The sequence below is a fragment of the Mustela lutreola genome, chromosome 4 (assembly GCF_030435805.1).
Source record: "Mustela lutreola isolate mMusLut2 chromosome 4, mMusLut2.pri, whole genome shotgun sequence".
Taxonomy (NCBI): Eukaryota; Metazoa; Chordata; class Mammalia; order Carnivora; family Mustelidae; genus Mustela; species Mustela lutreola.
This window is the reverse complement of record NC_081293.1, coordinates 5,149,527-5,169,431: the sequence shown is the minus strand read 5'-3', so window position 1 is coordinate 5,169,431 and position 19,905 is coordinate 5,149,527. Positions and strand designations below refer to the sequence as shown.

Below are 19,905 nucleotides of genomic sequence, written 5' to 3'. Positions count from 1 at the left end.
CATTTTTTTCCTGCTTTAAAATATAGTAATTTATGTTGACATTTTTGCTAGCTAGCTACAGTATCTTGATCACCTGTCTGTCGTTCTGTTCCTGTTGTCTTTTTTTCTTTCTCGTTTGGTCACGTGGTCTGTTCTATTTTTAGTTAATTTTTACTGAAATGTAGCTCCAGATGATGGTCTCTTCTTTCAGAGATGATCATCCTTTCCCCTTCTAGGCAGGACATGGGACTGGCCTTTTACTTTAACAAGGCTGTGTGTAGCCTTCGCAGGCTTTGGTCTACATTTGGTTGGTTCCTGGTTCCCCAGAGTTTTCAGTGGAGAATCTGCTCTGTCATGTGGGACCCATCTCCCTGGCATTTTCTAATTCATTACCATTCATTATCTTTGGAGACTGATAGAAAGCCCACTCTACAGAGATTTTTAGTCTTCTACCCCCATGAGGCTCTAAGATTGGCAGATGTCCTGAGGACGAGAGTGACTGTGTGCTTGAAGCCTCCCCAAGTGTTTGGACCGGTCTGTAAAACATGGCTCTGTTGCTTCATGTTCCCTGCAATCAGGAGTTCATGATTGTAGGCTATGGACCTTTTAAACAAACTCCTATCGAATAAAATCCTTTATAAAATGGATACACTAGGTCACAGTTTCCCATTTTCGATTGCATTTGTTGCTTTACAGTGCAGCTCATTTAAATATAAGATGACCTCTAGGGTAATTAATTATCACTTAGTTTACAAAATTTTGTATTGTACACAAGTTTTCAGGTATGGTATACTTTAATTAGGCAGAAAGCTAGTCTATATTAAGAAACCATCTGCGTTGCAGCATTTTAAAATGCAAATGCGTTGCTTTTTAGTAACACAGCAACTTGAAGTAACTGCTAATAAATAATTTATATGTGAAACTTATTTATAATTAGCAACATGTATTTGTCTGTGTGTAACCAATGTATAACTTCCTTATTACCCATTTATTGAATATGCTCCACCTCGTGACAATTTTCCCTTTACCAGCAATTCTGTGATGAATGAATGTATAGTGTCATTACTCTGAAATAAAGTAATTTTGAATTTACTATTATAATATCATTTTCAAGTGGTTACAAGATGGTGTTAAATTCAGGAAATTAAATTTATGTTAATTACGTGACATTGTGGGTTTAAAAAAACACTGGCAGAAAATACACCAAAATATTGACGGTGTAATCTCCGTGGGCTAAAATTAAAGCTGAATTTCTCTGCTTCTCCTTCCTTTGGTCTTCCTTCCTCTTTTTCTCCTTCCCTCCCTTTCTATACATTTCCAATTTGCAGATTTAGAAAATGTAGTATGTTACAGTGAGAAAAGCACATAAATGGTACGGTTAAAAACCAGCTTCTTCTGCCTGAGGCCCCAGTCCCCTACCCATGTGGCCCAGATGAACCCCGTTTCTGAGCTGCCTCCTGTGTTCCATGGATGTGGCGTATTTTCTTGTTCTCAGTTGCCGCCCCAGCAGCAGCTTGCAAGGCTGTGATGCGGGGGCAAACAGGCATGAGGCCCTGTCCACCAGGCCCCATCGAGCGTCCTGTGCTCCTTTGCAGACTATATGAAGACAAAGGGGAGGCTGACTTCATGGAGTCCCTGCTGCAGCTGTTCAGATCCATCAGCGACATGATGAGCAGCGTGTCGGACCAGACCGTCAGGGTGAAGGTAGGCCCTGGGGTGCGGCGGGAGCGGCCATCCTCACGCCTGCTGGGAGCTGCCGGGCTCCCCGCTGGGCATGTGAGAAGCAGGGGCTCTTCCTCCCGCAGAGCCTGAGCTCACGGGGCAGCTCAGGGGTGGCTTTGGCGGCGAGTGCATCCTGCCCCCCGTGTCCTGAGATGCTGTTTTCCCTCCTCTGGTGGTGTCTTCAGGCCCCCAGCCCTCTCTTTGCTCCGCAGCAAGTACGTGTTCTGAATTGATATAAACGTGAAGATGTTGATAAGAAAAATGTTCGCGTGTCACTTGTCGGGGTTTCTCGGGGGCCTGGAAGAGGTGGGGATGCTGAGGCTGTGGGCGCCTCGGGCATCAGTCGGACCTCAGGCTACGGTGCTGGATCGCCGCTCCGTCTTGGTCCCGCACGCTTGCCCAGAAGAGCGAGGGATCCAGGATCCCCACCGTCCCCGTGTTTACCACCTCGAGTGACTTGTTCTCACCCTGTCGCCCCGTGGAAGGACCTCACGAGAGGTCGTCGGTCTGTGGTGTGGAGGTGCTGGGAGGCGGGAGCACAAGTCGGCCAGCCCGCTCTCCGGCTTCCCCCGTTCTGGCCGTTTCCATGGGGCTGACTGACTGTGGACAGAGGTGTGGTGTGCGGGCCGCCGCCCAGGCTGGTGCCCTCAGAGGACAGGAATCTTCTGAGTGATTCACTTGGCGGCTTTCATGCGACTGTTCACTGTAGCTGCTGGTGCTGTTACTCTCTTCCCTTAATGCTCTTTTAATGCGTAATTCAGAAAACATCGTTACGGCTGTTGTCTTGAAAATGTTTTGGAAAGTGATTACCATTCCATTTGGAGCAAAGACGTGTGTGTGTCAGGTGTGTCCCACAGTTGCTGTGATCAGGGCCACTGTCACAACCAGCCCTGGGTGGAGTGCACGGGGCCTTCTATCTCAAGGTGGTGCAGCTGTCCACAGAGCTGCTGATTCTTCCATGGACTTGCTTGATCTTGATGTGAACTTCTTGTACAAAAACTGGTGATCTACAGGCAAAGGGACGTGGTGCGTATGTTGAAGTTTTAGGCTAACCATTTTGGCAACTTGCTATGCCTCAAGCTTCCTTATTGTCTTAGGGTTAAAATTAGCAACGTGTTCAGGACACTTACTACTACATCCTGTGTCATTTCAGAAAAACAGGCGCGGCGGTTGTAAGAATAGATAAAAATTACAGGAAGTTTGAGCCCAGACGTAATTTTTAGATTTCTAAATATACTCTTACGTTACTAAATTTGGATGGGCTTGACTCTTGTCTGCCCACCTGCCTGTGTGTCGGATTATTCAGTGAGTGGAGTCTTGCGAGACCTTCCTTCAGTGGGTGTTTTCTCGTAAGATGGGAGTGAAATCAGGGATGTTCATGCGTGATGAAGCCTTTATGTCTGCAAGACCGGCTGGTGGCAGAGTGTTGGTTCAAACGTTGCCTCCCCTGCGGCTAATTTTGTACCTTGTTTTTACACAATAGGTGCTCTCTGTCCGGGTGAGATTTATAGACTCCTATCCCAGGTCCCTGGTTTTTGCGTTGTTCTCATCCTCCAGGCTTTGCTCTGCGGAAATGGAAATAACAGTTATGAATCATCTTCTAGAGAGAAGATACAAAAAAGACCGTGGCATTTCATAGGGTTACGTGTTGTTCCCCAAAGGGTGGCCCTTTTTGATTTTTTGTGGCCGTTTTGATATTTGAGAGGATCTGTGTGCCCTCATATGTGACTAGGAAGTCCGCACGCTGTCGTGTCTTCCTGGCACGATGTGGGGTGAGCTGACGGGACGGGGAGTGGGGGTGTGCCTGCTCTGTCCCCAGAGCCGGCCTCCTGCAGTCACCTTCCCAGAGCTGCAGCCGCTCCTTCCATCGCCCTGGCCGCCGAGGGTCAGCCCAGGCACGTATGCCTTCAGGGAGAAAGAGGCCAGAGGAGTTGGGGGGAATAATTAACTGCAGGATGAAGATGGCATCAATGTCATTGTCATCGTGGCTGCCTTCCGTTTGACTCAGTACCAGATATTGTTCCTGGGTCGCTGAGTGTATGGGAGCACACACACAAAAGGGGTATGTTTTTTGACGTGAGCGAGGAAACTGCAGGGCTGTGTGCACTGTTCTCTCTCTCCCTTCTCTGCCTGGAGCACTTCTGGATCCTTCTCTGGGGAATCCACTTGTTTCTGATCTTTTTACTGCTTTACTGTCCCTTAGTGAATGCCCCCAACCTCGGGACTGTTTACACCTTTTGGCCATTGTGAGTAATGCTGTGAACCTAAGTTTGCAGATAATTGTTCAAGTGTTTGCTTTTACTTGTTACTGATATGTAGGGTATATATCAGATGTGGAAAGGCTGGGTCATATGGTAATACCATGTTTAATTTTTTGATGAATTACCATATTTTCCACAGCAACTGTACCATTTTACTCAAAAAGATATTTTTTTTATATTTAATTTATCTTTCTTTTTTTATCTTTAGATTCCTTCGTGAATTTACCTTACCAGCTATTTCTGGCAACTTCTCAAGCCTGAGCTTATCACCACCCCCCTGCCAGCACCTTTAGCAAATGATGCTAGTCTGTTTGCTTTGCCGAGAAGATCCTTTACGATCTGTCTGACATCACCTTTCCTTTCTCAGTCCCCATCAGAACACTGAACGTAGCCTTCCATGGTGCGGAGTCTCCCCTGCTCACTCCTGCCTCTGGGGTTTTGATTAGTCCCTTACCCATCCTCTCAGTCTAGAATCTTCTGTCTGTGTATCACATTGCCCTTTCAGTTTGTCTGCAGTCACGCCCAGACTTTCTCAACACTCAGCAGGTGCTTGTGGGATCCTTCTCTGCTGTCACACTTCTCTCTCTCCTTCCCATCCCACGAGTGGGTCCTTGTACCGTGGCCAATGCCCCCTGGTCCTGTCCTCTGCTCTCCACTGTGTGATCGTGGTCCATCTCTCTCCCACGTTTGATGCATTGGCACTCAGATGTGCCCTCTCCAAAGCCAGATGTGGCCATTCCTTCCACTGACTTCTCTTCCGTTTGTTCTCCGGCTGTGATACACACGTATGTGTTTGCTCGTGGCCCCAGTTCTTCTTGATAAAATTGTGCAGAGAGTTTCTTAACTCTACTCTCTCTGCCCTCAGTGCTGTACCTGTCCTTTCTTATTTCCTGACTGTATTTCAGTGTTTTCCTAAAACTCACATCTGCTGGTGGTCTCCTTCTTCTCCGAAAGCTGTGATGTTTTCCAGCTGCCTGGAGAGATGGATCAGATCGCAGTTTCTGCATTTCAGAAACATTCATAGCCAGCCCAACCAACCCTCCTAGCCTTTAATTCCTTAGAGGCTGAAGTAAGTAGAGTGTCTTCCTTAGAGAACACAAAACATCTGGATGTAGGGAAGCCTCCCTGAATTAATTCCAGGGGTTGATAGAATCATGAGCTCCACGTGCTAGAATAGCAACAGCTGATACGCATTGATCACTTTCTGTCCTAAGTGCTTTATGTGTATCAGTTTATTTGATCCTTACGATAAAACTCTTAGGTAGTCTCCTTGCTTTCACATGCAGACAACCAGAGATGGGAACTAGCTTGCCCAAGGCCATATGACTAGCATGGGAATGGAGTGGTGATTTAAGCCTAGCTTAAATTCTAGAGCCACATTCTTTTCTCTTCAACTCCCCTGGAGAGCAGTGTTAAGTACCAGCCATCTGACTGTATTTAGAAATGGCTCATACCTGTCGTCCACACTGGTGGACAGCAGCACTGTGTCTGATGCTTTGGGGCTGTCAAGGCATAAATATCATTTCTGGTGGACCTTTCCATCAAGTAGGCATGTGGTATGTTCATGCGTAAAGCAATTAAAAATACTTTGACCAGGGACGCCTGGGTGGCTCAGTTGGTTAAGCAGCTGCCTTCGGCTCAGGTCATGATCCCAGCATCCTGGGATCGAGTCACACATTGGGCTCTTTGCTCAGCAGGGAGCCTGCTTCTCCCTCTGCCTCTGCCTGCCATTCTTTCTGCCTGTGCTCGCTCTCTCCCCCTCTCTCTCTCTGATAAATAAATAAAATCTTAAAAAAAACAAACAAAAAAATATCTTAAAAAAAAAAAAAATACTTTGACCAGGGGTGCCTGGGTGGCTTAGTTAGTTGAGAGTTCAACTCTTGATTTCCACACAGGTCATGATCTCAGGGTCCTGAGATCAAGCCCTGTGTGGAGCCTGCTTTAAATTCTCCTTCCTTTCCCTCTCTATCCCCCCCCCCCCAACAAAAAAAACCAAACAAACGAATGAACAAGCAAACAAAAACAACTTTGACCAAATACCTCGCAATTCGGTACATTTGAAGGGAGTAAAGGGAGTCTGATGGGGCTGGTCAGGGAGGCTTCTAGGAGGACCAGACAGATCTTGGTCATGGTCCCACTGTGTTGGCTGTGGGTTTTTCTCTTTCTTAACCAGTTGTGATTGCTGGGCTAGATTTGGGGTGGTTGGGGTTTTACGATCAGAGTTAATACACACATTGCAGATTTACTCAATTCCAAAATATTGCAATATTAACTGTATGGAAGGATCCTAGAAAAGACCACCCTGCCTCCTAGGCATGGTCTACTGGTGTGTCTAGGGAGAATTCTAGAACTTTGTGTAGAGGGAAGCTTTGACCAAGATCCACATTAAGGAATAGATTCTTGGTGTGTGTGTGTGTGTGTGTGTGTGTGTGTGTGTGTATAAAGCTGAAAGATGTGGGCGCCTGGGTGGCTCAGTGGGTTAAGCCCGCTGCCTTCGGCTCAGGTCATGATCTCAGGGTCCTGGGATCGAGTCGCGCATGGGGTTCTCTGCTCAGCAGGGAGCCTGCTTTTCTCTCTCTCTCTCTCTGCCTCTCCATCTACTTGTGATCTCTGTCAAAAAAATAAAAAAATCTTAAAAAAAAAATAAAAAGCTGGAAGATGTTTCATGGAAAGGTTCTTACCTTTATTCCGTATGATACCCTCCAGCATTTTCTATTTTAATGTCCTTCAGTCTGTTCGGAACTAACATATTTCACAGAAACAAAAACGAAAAACAAATTGCAGGTCAACAGGCACTAAATTTTTTTCCTGAACGTCTAGTGTATCTCACCCAACATTTTAAAAGCCTTGCTCTTTATCATTCTTCAGGTTTTTTTCTGTTTCTCCTTCAGTTTAGTATGAGAATATGGTTCATTTTCTGTGCCTCCCATTGACTTATAAAGACTCGGGCCACTGTGGCTTGGTGACTTTCCCTTGCGGAGAATGGATTGGCCAGGAGTGAAGAGTGATTGAACTCGAGGCCCCCAAGCTGAGGTCGGCGCACAGATGCGGGAGGCCTTGTCTTCCTTCCCGGGGCTGCCCCGGGTGTGGGCTTGCTTCTTACCATTCGTGGTGCTGGTCTATCTGGGCTTCTCTGGAAAGCTCTGTGTTGGGAGTAACTTGTACCGTGATTGTGGTAAATGCCATTTTGGGTGAGTTTTGTCCTCTGAGAAGCACTGTTCCATTCCCTTAAAAACTGTATCCTGACTTGAAATGAACAGCACTCACTTGCCATACAGCTTGTTCTTTATCAGAGGATTTTGTTGCTTTCTATCATTTCTAAGCTAGCACTAGGGGTCCACACTGTCTGTCACAAATTTGAGAACTCAGAGTTTTGTGACCTCAGGAAAAGCTGTGTTGGTGTATTAGGGATGACAGCAAATAAGGATCCCAAATCATCGGTTCTTCTTGCAGATGAGGACGTGAGGCTCACAGGGACCTCCGGACCTTCCAGCGTTCAGTTACAGAACTGGCTTCTCCCCACTCCGCCCCTGCCTTCTGAGCCCTCCCGGTTTCTGCTTCTAGTGCTGTGTGCGAGATGGCGAGATTTCGTGAGGATGGAAATTACCGCTTCTCCTAAACAAAGCAGCGTTTCTTGTGCCCTTGCCCTCATTTTTAAATGTAATTGTGATCTTGTTAGAAAAGTGGAAAATGCCAAACATTGATAAGAAGAAGAAGACTCATTTACCATTCATCTCCCATGAATTAGTTACCCTGTTAGTGTGTTTGTCTTTATAATGGCAGGCTTTTTCTCCTTCATGTCATCAGATGTCTGTGGGGATATGTGCTGTATAGGATATGTACATGCATGCATATTGACATATATGTACGTGTGTGTGTGTGTGTGTGCATTTCCATATGTATTTCCCTCTATCCTGAAGTATTTTTCAAGAACATGTTTCTTAAGGTTGCATGTGACCTCCTGGTTATGTCCTCACTGCTTGAACCACTTTTCTGTGTTTGGGAACTTGGATTGTTTCTGGTTTTCGTCTTGATAAACAGAGCTTTAGGAAGCCTCCCTGGCTGGCTCTCTGGTGGCACAGCCCTGGCTGTTTCCGTCTGGTTTCCTGGGAGGCAGCCAGAGTTCCGAGTGCTCTGACGTGCCCCCGAATTATGGCTCCGTGTGCCCCTCTCTGCACTGTTGTATCCTGTGCCACCACCTGGCCTTGGTTTCCCCTGGAGCCCGGGTTCTCCCCGTGCTTGCACTTCACTGCCCGCCTCGTGGTACCCAGCCTCTCGGGTGCAGGGTCATGGGGTTGCAGAGCCATTCTGTCCATAGAAGCCACCTCTTCTGTCGGTACCGGCTCAGTGGCCATGCCAGGTGTGAAGATGAGAGCTCTGCAGTCCAGCTCCTTCCAGCCAGATGATTCTGGGCCCTGAGGGAACCAGGCAGGGAGAGGGAGGGACCAGAAGAGGTACCTTAAAGAGATCGGTAGCATCTGAGCCAGGAAGGTATACTAACAGCAAACAATGAAATGTTTCTTCATTCTTGTTCTGAGGTTGGGAATGGCTGTGGACTGTGGTGATAACCCAAGAGCAGCAGAGATGTGAGGCAGGATGTTGCTTATCTGTCTCTCGTCACCCACAAGGACTGGGGCGGGGGGAGGGTGGTTTGGATGGTGACCTTCCCAGTTATGCTGTCTGCTCTAGGGGAAGTCCTGTTGGATTAGAACATCCAGCTGCTGAGGGTCTGCAGCTTCGGAGAAGCCAGGCCAGGCCTCCCCGAGAGTTCTCGTACTGACACAGGAGGAGAGGGAGGGCCAGGACTCAGTAGCTGTGGGGATAGGCCAAGCCAAGCCTGGGGGAAGAGTCCATCTCTTGGGACAGCTGGACCAAGGGATTTCCAAGGGGGCTCCTAAGACAAATGTATTCTCTCCTGTTCCTTCCGGGTGCTTGTCTTCATCTGTTTGAGCCATTACCACAGAATATCATAGACTGCTTTTCCCTCACATGGAGGAGAGCAGAGGCAGGAAGCAGGTTCTTTTGATCCTTATTAGGGCACTTACCCTCTCACGGGCCCCACCGTCGTGACTGCATCTGACCCTAGCCACTCCCCACAGGTCCCAGCTCCTGTCGCCATCGCGCTGGGGTGTGCAGGTTTGACATAGGAGTTTGGGGGGCGTATAAGCATACAGACGTAGCCGTGCTCTGGGGTCTGTTGCATGCCTTTCTCCGGGCTTCTTGTGGAGGCCAAGAGTCCTTGGCCTGTGGACACCTCACTCCTGTCTCTGTCTCTCTCTTCACACTGGGTTCCCCTGTGTGTCTGAGTTTTTGTGTCTTTCTTCTTCTAGGGACAGTGGTCCTATTGAATTTGAGGCCTACCCTGTTCTTGTATGACCTTGTGTTAACTTGAATCTGTCTGCAGAGACTCTTTCTAAATGAGGTCACTCTCACAGGTACTAGGGGTTAGGGTTTGAACAGATCTTTTTCTGGGACATAGTTCATCACAGCGGAAGTCAGTGTAGACTCTACAGGGATGCCAGCGGCACCCAGACCAGCGGTTCAGGAAGAGCTGGAGGGGCAGCGCACGGGGCCCGGGGCCCAGACCTCAGTGTAAGGTCTTGTCAAAATGGAGATTCTTACTCAGTAGTTTGGAGAAGGGGACCCAGGAGTTTTCATGTTAATTCTGCTCGTGTTGGTCCCTGGGTGACCAGTGGCCAGGGCTGACCTAGCATACAGAACATTCTGGCCGCTGTGTGAGCACCAGCAGGAGGGGAGGCACGGGAGTCCGAGCCTGGACAGGTTTCCCTTCAGGGCTGGCTTCACCTGGGCTTCCACCCCTCATCTGTCTGATGTTCTGGATTATTCTGATGGTATAACTTCTCCCTATAAACAGGTGAAGAGATGCTTGGAGGTCAAGTCATGACTCAAGTAAAAAAAGAAGCAGCAGTAAAAACAAAACCCCAGAAAGGTGAACGAAGTATTTTATGACTGTCTCTTAGTAAATCATCAGCTCAAAATGCTTCCAGTTTCCTTTCACTGCTTTCTGGTCTGTGGCTTCCAGACTCTGCAGAGAGTTCCACTGTCTGGCCGAGGGATTTGAACACATCAGACATCATGCTTCTGGCTTCTGCCAGACTGATAGTTTGTAACATTTGCCTAGCTTTGGATTTCTGGAATCTCTTCTGGCCCCAGTGCACACACTTTTCGGGTGCTCCCCCGGGATGCTTGGGACACCACCCACGGGCAGGACGTGTGTACGGATACACGTGCCTCCTTGAGCCCCTCTTCACCCCCCTTGGTAGAACAGGGCTCATTGTAACAGTAGCAGAAATGAAAGTGGTTTCTTTCTGCCACTGTCCTTGAGCCATCAAACCATCTGTATTGGTTTTCCACCAGTTGTGGTGCATGGGAATGCAGATTTTGATGTTTCCAACACATGCCATTTGGTTTCCTGCTTCTTTGCCATTATATCACAGGCGTCTTCCCGTATAGTCATAATTACAACTGTCATGGCTCAGTGCCCATTCAGGACAGGCACCTGAATTGATGTGCATTCAGTTAGTTAATCAAGTGATTTTTCTTTGTATTAATTTTTACATTGTTGGATACCAGGAGTTTGATTTTAGCATTTTAACCCTGCGATGAATCATTCTGTTGACAAGTAGTTGTTGCCATTTATCTTTTTAAAAAATTCTGTGGCAGGTTTCCTTCCTGCTGGGCATCCCACTGTCCCGACCTGTATCAGAGGACAAGCCTTTAATTTGGGACTGCAGAATTCCAGGGATTTCCTCGCCATTCCCTCTGTCTTGGCCTTCGACATGATGCTCACTGGGGAAAAAGCGCTCCTTTAAATTTGTGGCTCCAGTGAATTCCTTCTCTCTGCCCCTGACCTTGGCCTTCTGGAGGTCACTCCCTCACCTACCTTCCATATCTGTGCTTTCTGCCTCTGGTTCCCCGACCTTCCACTCCTGGGCATGAGGTCATGCAGGCCGCCTTCCTCCCTCACAGTGCCAGTTTCTTCAGTGTCCCTCTGGGTGTGAGCAGGCCTCTGACCGCTTGAGGGCTCGCACTTAATCCCTTGGTCATATGTGTGTATGTGTGTGTTTCATTACTTTACATTTAAAAACATTTTAAAGAAATTCTAATTTATTTGTCAGAGAGAGAGACCATGTACTAGCAAGCGGAGAGGGAGAGGGAGAAGCAGGCTCCCTGCTTAGCAGGGAGCCTGATGCAGGACTTGATCCCAGGACCCTGAGCTGAAGGCAGCTGCTTAAGCAACTGAGCCACCCAGGCACCCTGGTCATACATTTTTAAAATGCACTTAATAATATGTTCATTCTCTGTTCTGGACACTGGGCACAAATAGCAGAGACAGGGCTTTTGTTCTCATGGTGATTGCATTTAAGAATGAGCCAGAAATTAACCAAGTAGCCATACCCATAAGCATAGAGTTGCAGATGGCAATACATGATTTTAAGCAAATCGTAGGCATAAGCTTCTCACTTTAGATTATAACACGTCCTCTTAAGGACAAGTACGGGAGAGGATGACAAGGTATATCAGGAGGTGGGGATTGGAAATAATTTGGGGGTTCAGGGAAGGTTCCAAGGAGGAGCTGGTTAAAGTGTGAAGTGGGGAGGCCCCAGGTAGAGGCAGCAGACAAGAAGGTATTTGTTGCTGTCACAGAATCCCAAGATGATCAGTGGTTGTGGCTGGATAGGGTGACAGCGAGAAGGCCAGGACTGTGAGGAGAGAGGAGAGAGGCAGCTCTGGGCATATGGGGCAGAATGCTGTGGGCCTGGGGAGGATCCCTGGAAGCCACTCAGCAGGTCCCCGGGGAGGGTTCGGTCAGATCAGATCTGGCTGCCGTCTGCAGGATGGATTAGAGCATCCGAGGGAGGAAGCTGTGGGGTGAGAGGCTGTTAATGGAACCCAGGTGAGGGACCGTGGTTCTGGGCCCAGAGCAGAGCTCTCCACCTCAGCACTGTTGACCTTTGGGGCCAACAATTCTTGGTCCTGGGGCTGTCTTGTGCAGTACAGGATGGTTCACAGCATCCCTGCCATCTGCACATGGGAGCATGGAGAACCGGCAGTGTCCCCGGGCGTCCTGCCAGTGCCTCCTGGGCTTGGGACGGCAGCATTGTCCTTGGACAAGATCCGTTGGGCTGCGGTACTGGTCACGAGTTTCGAGGAGATGGGGACCTGCGGAATAATTTGCCGGCCATGGTGGTTGATCTGATGTAGGAGGGAGACCAAGGGAGGTGTCGTAATCGCCTACGAAGTCTTTGGCTTAAGCAGGCGTGCTGGAGATGTCTCTCGGAGCAGGGGAGGGTTGTAGAACGTATGGACTTTGAGCATGGGCTTCTTCCAAGACTCTGCTGGAAACTTCTTTCCGGGAATTGCTGTGTGAGCTACTCTTCTCACTGTCAGAGGAAACCTGGCTCCATGCAGCTGTCGGGTGCTGACCCGTCTTTATTTACTTCCCAGGCACCTTCTGGATAGCTTCACGGATGTCCACATGCCATTTCTGAGTGTACTGCTGTCTTTTAGGACCAGGCTCTCATTTCCTTTCTTGCTGAGCAGCTTCCCATTTCCACCCATCGCCGGAGTCTGCTCAGTGGTGCTGCAGGCCGACGGGCTGTTGGTGTTTGTGCAGATGCAGAGCCTGTCGCTGCTGGATGCTTGGTTATGTAACACAGTGCGAGGGGGTACCAAGCCCAGGCTCCCATATGGTTTGGAGGGAATTTATCTGCTGCTTTTGTCCAGCCGGATTGTGGAGCGTGAAATAATCCTCATGCCTTGTATTTGTGTGGTTTTTTTCCTTGTCAAAGCCTTTGGATGCACGCCCTCTCTCTGATCCTCCCAGTGCCACCATGGTGTCCATTAGAAGTAATAACGGAAAAGCTCTCCCGAGGGATGGGCAGAAAGCATAATCATGTAAAAAGTCTGCATTTTAGAAGCTGAGTTGTTGATAGAAACACTTGTGCCCCATGTTCACTGGCTCTTCTCTGGGATCCAGCTACAGCTGCCCCGTGAAGCCCCTTCCCAGAGATTTATTTCTAAGAAGGATGACATTTAAAATGGTTTTAAAAAACCGCCCGACCCATCTAAAACAAGACCTTCACAAGGGAACTGAAGATGGGGCATCTGTAAGTGCTCGCGTGCAACTCCCTGGTGCAGTGGTGTGTACAAGTGCATTTGCTGTCGGTCTTGGGGATTGATTTTTATATTTTGAGTTTCTGTGGAATGAGGCTTCTTTTGATTGCAAATTTCATAAATCTCAAGAAAGAGATAAATGGGGAGATACTCCAGTGAATGGATAAAAGAACTCAACATTGTTAGGACACCCGTTCTTCCCCACCTGACCTGTACACGCGTTGTCATCTGAGTCAGGATCTCAGCAAATACCTTTGTGGGTATTGACACGTTGATTCTGAAGTTTGTGTGGAGAGTCAGAGGACCTAGAATAATCAGCTCGATGTGGAATTAGAACAGTGGCAGAACTCTGGACTACTTGATTTCAGGTCTTACTGGAAAGCTGCAGTAATCCGATTGCTGACACCCCACTCAAATTAGGTCCAGAAGGAAGTAGAATAATTGATTCTTGGAACTGGGGCATCCAAAGTGTTAGACAGGCACGACTGTGACCAGGGGGTAGAAGATCTCCTCTCTTGGCTCAGTTATCTGTTCGTGGAGAGAATGGCCACCAGTAATCAGGGGCTTGTATTTTTTTACTGTTTATAAACCGAGAGGACATGGAGATCCATCTATCTCTTTAGGTCCATAACGACCTTCAGAACAAACGCTCATCAACCTCCTGGATGTAAAGGAGTAACCATTTCTCTAAGGAATAGACTCAAGGAAGTTGAAAAGAGAAATAGCAGCTTCGTGATGCAGAGATCATGGGGAGGGAGCTCGAAGGGCCGGGGGACGGAGGAGGGCGCGCGAGCCGTTTGTACATGTAGCTGAAGCCAGTGCAAATTTGTGACTTTGTGAGATGGGCCCCACAGCTCTTCTCTGGCCTTGTCCACTGGCTGATGGAAAAGTATTTAATGCCTTCATGTAGGATTGGTGTTCTGGCTGGCATGCCAAGTAGCCCAAGCTGAGGCCCAAGAAGAGACCAGACCTTAAATATGCCCAGGAAGAAATTTACTGAGAAACATGTTGGCTAGAGCTGTCGCACAAGCAAGTGTGAAAAAGGACTATGTCTTAGGTGTGCTTAGAAAATGAGCAGCTGCATTATAGTGAATAATTAGAAATTTCCTTCTAACTGTTGTGCAGAAGTTTATGGTGGAATGAATTATTTTTATATGTGTATTGATGGAGTCATGGACTTTATGTGAAGCTAAATTTCAAAAGCCTTCAAGTAGTTAACACTGGGGGATTGGTGAGCTGGGGAGTGAGACAGTGACATCCAGAGCTGTTTGAGTAACTTACACAGGAGCTGGGTGGGTCCTGGGAGGGAGGGTTTTCCATCCCTCAACCCACTGCTTTTCCCGTGACATCCTGAGTCAGATAATAAGTTTGTACATTACACCGGCTTTATTTAGAATCCTGTGCTAGGCAGTATAATTTTGATGAGAAGCTGAGCAGTATTATTCTCTATGAACTGTGAATGTGACACTTTTATAATTCAAGTAGAATTATTTTTCCCTTGGGAAATCCTATGCATTCAATATGGTACATTGAATTAGGGAAGAGGTAAAGGGGAAAAAGCCATAAAAGGTGCATGTTATTAAAACAAAGCAGGTTTTATTCTTGCCTGTGTAACCTTTAGATATGGTGACTGATTCCTAGAGACACTATTTTTTTTTTTCAGCATAAATTCTCTTCTCTCTAGTTTAATGATTAAGGAAGAACAGCAGTCCTCATCGTTTGATTAGGTGAAACATAACAAATGCGTAATTAAATTTTGGAAATGATATTTTCGTAACATTTCGTATCATTGTGACATTACACATTTTGTGTGGTCACCACTCAAGAGTTGCTGTGTCTGAGAAATGAGGTGTTTGCCAAGTCTTTTCATTGTTTGCCTTTTAAATGATTCATTTTATATGAAGATGGAAGAAAATACTATTACTACTGCTGTTTGTCACGCCAGTCTTCTTGTGATTGTTCCGTGGTAGGTCCCTTCTCTGCTCACACGTTCCCATCAGTGCATTCTGCAGAGGAGTAGCTTTGTGGATCTGTTATCCCTGGAAGTGACCTTGTTGCTTTACAAGGTCGACCAGTTGGCCATTCTCCGTTCTGCCGCCACATTTTATCAAATCCTCATAGCGGGCATGGCCACAAACTGCTGGCTCAGCAGCATGTAGGTTTGTGCCAGGTGATACGATTACATTTACCCTTTGCGGGTGTCTAGTATGTGAGTGTCAGGGACTTAGTGTCCCACCTTACGGCTGCAGCCAGAGCTACCCTCAGAGCAGTGGGCAGCCGTGCGTGGTAGCAAGCTAATGTGGGTGTTGAGTGTTCTTAGTGGTTCATTATCAAAACCTCTTCTATCACAGCATCTTGAGCCAACAAAAACTGTAGGAGGACTATTTTTAAATGAAATTTTCATTTCTTTATTTTGATGGCTTCTCAAAGACAGGGAACAAAAAAGAATGAAGTTCAGTAAAATAACACATGAATCTACCACTCAGATCATTCACTGTCAGCTGTTTGGTCATGATCATTTCTGAATTCTTTCTAGTCCTAGATGGATTATAGATAATGTTTTAACAAGCCAATGATAGATACATGGCAAGTGTTGTTCTCTACTTTGTGTCCCCACAGCTTATGTATGAATTCCATTCCATGTGCATAGGTAATACCTCCTTATTGACACACAGAAGCTTGGTGTTGGGTCCCCTCAGTATCCAATGAAATGATGGTCCATTGAGAGCTACCCGACACCCAGGGACACCAGAAAGCTCAACCAGAATGAGCAGCAAAGATGCAGGAAGGCAAAGCAAGGAACCAGAAAGCAGGGGTCCTGGTGTCCACCTCAGCAGAAACCTTGGACTTCAAGACCACAGGCAGAGTCCCTTCTGATGGAACTCTGCAGGTCTGGGGCGGGGGAGGTTTGCAGGGGCCGCAGATGCCACTGTGAAGCCTCCCAGGTTCTCTTGACTGCTCCAGTGCCCCCTCCAGTGCCCCAGACGCTTTCCCACTCTTCCTCGTCCTCTTTCTGCCCTGGGCGCACTCCTGCTTCTTGGGTCTGGTCCACGTAACACCGGGGCTCGTCTCTGGGCTGGCCCCTGGTTCCCCTTTGCCCTCTGCCCACTAGCCTCCTGTCTCACCTTCTTCCAGCGCCTGCTCTTTTGTTCGTACTTCCTGGTGGCATTTCCAAGTGGGGATTTCTCCTGCTTGTTTCTCTTGGTGTGCCTCGGGCACTTTCCTCCTGGCCTTCTGGAGGTAGGCAGGGGCCTGAAGCCTGTGTGTTCACAGTGGGTAGGGACCTGATGGTTCTGTAGGAGTGGCCAGAAGGACTCTCTTCTTGAAAAAGAAAGTGGTCACTTAGATATTTGTGCAGTTAGTTTGGCTGATGTTCATTAAGTTCTTACCAAGAAAAGAACCTTAAGTGCTTGCCCAGCTCTGCTTTGCATTATTTATTTTTAGAGATTTTATTTATCTGAGAGAGAGAGACAGGAGAGAGCATGAGCTGTGGGGAGGGGCAGAGGGAGAAGCAGCTGCCCGCTGAGCAGGGAGCCTGATGTAGGGTTCAGTCCTGGGACCCTGGGATCGTGATCTGAACTGAAGGCCGATGCTTTATCGGCTGAGTCCCACAGGGACCCCACTGTCCGGGTCTGCTGTAGATGGTGAAATCTTTGTGGTTGTTATTGTCAGGTTTTGCATTTTTATATATTTGTGCTTTTCACATTGTGTGAAAATCACATTCATAATGTGGATTGGATTCTGTGACTTCTTAGTGTTTTATGTGCTTGTTTGGTACCAGCCGTGCGTCATACTGGCCCGAGGCCATCAGTAATGTATAGAGAAAGGTGTCGCCTTCTGTCTGCAAGAGGGGAAAGCAGGTGTTTGGTTCCCAAAACAGGTAACAGATGAGGTTGTGCATCATGACATCTTGGGGCATCTGAATGAGAGATTGCAGGTAAGGCAAGGACCTGTAGAAAGTGGCAGGTGGCCTGAAATCCTTAGAGCAGTGTTGTTGGAAGCAGAGAGGACTGGCTCTGAGCTCTGAGGGGTGAGAGGGAGTGGAGATGAGGTGAGATCCAGGGAGGGGGCAGAAGGAGGGGGAGATGGACGAGACAGGGAGAAAGAAAAGGAGAGAGTGGGGGTCGCAGGAGTTGACTGGTTTTTTTGGAAGACCGGAACCCAAGGGCTGATGTGGAGATTTGCATCAGCAGCAGGAAGCATGGGGTGGGGGCTTTCTTGGTCCTACCCTGTGTCCTCAGAGCTGAGAAGGGGAGCACAGTGTGTTCTGATCGTCAGATGTAATATCTGAGATCCTGGACTGACTCACTAAAAACTGACATATGGGTTTATTTTCTGAATCTAAAATTACATTTTTAGAAAAGGACAGGATCTCCCAGGAAAGAAATCCAAGTTGGGATTGGGGTGGGGTGGGGGTGAGGGAACCGGACTTTCCCCCAGGGATCCCTCAATATGAAAATTACATGAGTTCTTAAAAATTTTATCTTATGAGGTTCTTTATTAGTTCTTTTATTTTTATCATGGGATAACTATTTTCATTTACATTTTTAAGTAAAATATGTTTTTTTTTTTTTTTTTTTTTTTTTTTTTTTTTTTAAAGATTTTATTTATTTATTCGACAGAGAGAAATCACAAGTAGGCAGAGAGGCAGGCAGAGAGAGAGAGAGAGGAGGAAGCAGGCTCCCTGCTGAGCAGAGAGCCCGATGCGGGACTCGATCCCAGGACCCCGAGATCATGACCTGAGCCGAAGGCAGCGGCTTAACCACTGAGCCACCCAGGCGCCCCGTAAAATATGTTTTTAATTGAAAAAAGTTTTCCTGGAATCAGGCAAGTCCCCTTTTGGAGCTTTGTGGCTGTCACTAGGAGCCTTCCCAGGGTGCCTGGCCAGTGAGGGCCCTGCCAGGGACTCCTGATGTTCTGGGGGGTGTGTGGGCCCAGCACCTATTTCCACACAGGAGGCCCCGATCAGCTGGTGAGGTGTTAGAAGTGGTGTGCTGCGTTTGTGAAAGTTATTCGTAGAAAAGAGCGATCACTTTCCAAGGGGTCCATCCTCTTCTCCGGAGGATATGATGTGTCCGGAGTCACTGATGTGAAGACGGGCTCCGTCCCCTGCTTTGGCTTCCCTTCACTTGTGTGATTCTAGTCGCTCCTGAGCCTGCCCTGTGGGCTTTCCACTCTCCTCCTGCATGCACTCCTGCCTCTTCGCCAAGCCTCCTCCGCAGGGTGCAAGGAGCACTGGTCCAGGGTATGGGAGACCCTGGACAAGTCCCTTCCTCACAGTCTCAGCTAGAAAATGTGTGCAAGCAGGATTATCGGGGCATGAAGAGCTTGGGGACTTCTGACTGACTACGGTCACCCATGTCTGTGTGCTCCTGTTTGTTCTCATGGAGTATCTCTTTCCTTTGTTTTCAACATGTCGTCGTTCCTTTGTTCGAGGACAACATGTCGTAAGCAGCACGTTGGTGCCTTTATCTGGAGCTGACAACCTTCCTCCTTTATTTGAAGTATTTAATATGCTTACTTTAAACATTTTTTTTATGATCCCTTTATCAAAAAGCTGAATTTTAGACCAAGGGATAACTCATAGACATCAAAATGCCCAAATGTGATGCGCACGGTATCCTCCGTATTGTCAGATGCGTACGTCATGTCTACATCTCTCCATCAAGGTGTAAAATGTGCCTGCCCCCCGTGCCTGGGCTTTGGCTTCTCCGGGGCTCCTCTTCTGTTCTTCTCTCTGGAATCTGAGTCTCCGAATCCCAGTTCGTCCAGACAGAAACTTTTCTACTTCAACTGAGTCTGCCTGTTCCCGCCTATAAAAGAAAGGACAGGGTGAGACTGTATTCTGAGGGTCTCTGTGTTGACGCTCTGTGATCGGCTCTTCCGAAATGAAATAGTCACCTCTTGAAAACAGTGAACAGCAAAGCAAACCTTGCATAGACTGAAAAGGACAAAATGCCATCATTTGCTTGCAATTCTTTCTAAAAGTAATTTTTTCAAAGTGTGCACAGAGACGGATTTTAAAAGAAATCTGTTGTGTGTGTAATGCAGTAGTCCGTCCTCTAAGAGTGATGTGTCTTTGTGTTTTAAACTAATTGTAGCTCCCAAAATTAGCATGCCAGCTGTGTGATATTGCAAATCTTTTCTCTAGTTCATTTTTTTTTTTTTTGACACTGTGTTAAGTTCAGTAGAGCATAGTCTCATTTACACCCCCACTTATTTATAATTTGGGATAATTATTATAGTGGCTGGGCTGCCAGTCACCTCTCTGGTTAGGAAAATGAGGCTTTGCCAGGCAGATACGCAGCGTAGGTTGGGTTAAGTCATTGCTGGCACGGCTTATGCTTCAGGAGAGGATAACCTCTTCGGAGGCATTCCCAAGTCTTGTTTGCACTAGGTCGCTTTCAAGGAGTTTAGAGGTGATGAATTCCCAGTCCCCTCCTCTCCCACTCCCAGCCCAGAAATTCCGAGTTCTTGTGAATAACCATGCTAAGCTGGGTTGCTAATTTCCTTTGAAAACTAGAAAGTGACAGCATTTCATCTTTTGAAAATTTATTGCTCTCACTTCATAGATGTTCTACTAATCTCCCCCACGTCCACTCCAGGGTTTGATTGGTGATTGCTTTTGTATTATAGTTATGCTTACTTTAACTCCAGCTACCCTGAGGTTCTCTTCTCTGCAGCCTCTTTCCATTGGACCTGGTGGATGCCGTGCCTTCTGGAGATGCTGGGGTTGCTCTCTTAGTCCTCTGAGTTTTTGTGGGCATCTCTGGCTGCTGAGTCTCAGAGCTGAGCATGTACCTTC

The 19,905-nt window shown here is 47.4% G+C and overlaps 1 protein-coding gene across 3 annotated transcripts in view; it reads left to right on the top strand.

Annotated features, from left to right (window-relative positions):
* The window catches only part of DOCK1 (dedicator of cytokinesis 1), a 485,813-nt gene that overhangs the window by 123,412 nt on the left and 342,496 nt on the right, over positions 1-19,905 (top strand). For all 3 annotated transcript variants that reach the window (XM_059172849.1, XM_059172848.1, XM_059172850.1), the window contains exon 23: positions 1,575-1,683. In XM_059172849.1, the coding sequence (XP_059028832.1) occupies positions 1,575-1,683 (109 nt within the window). The remainder of the gene's footprint in view (positions 1-1,574; positions 1,684-19,905) is intronic.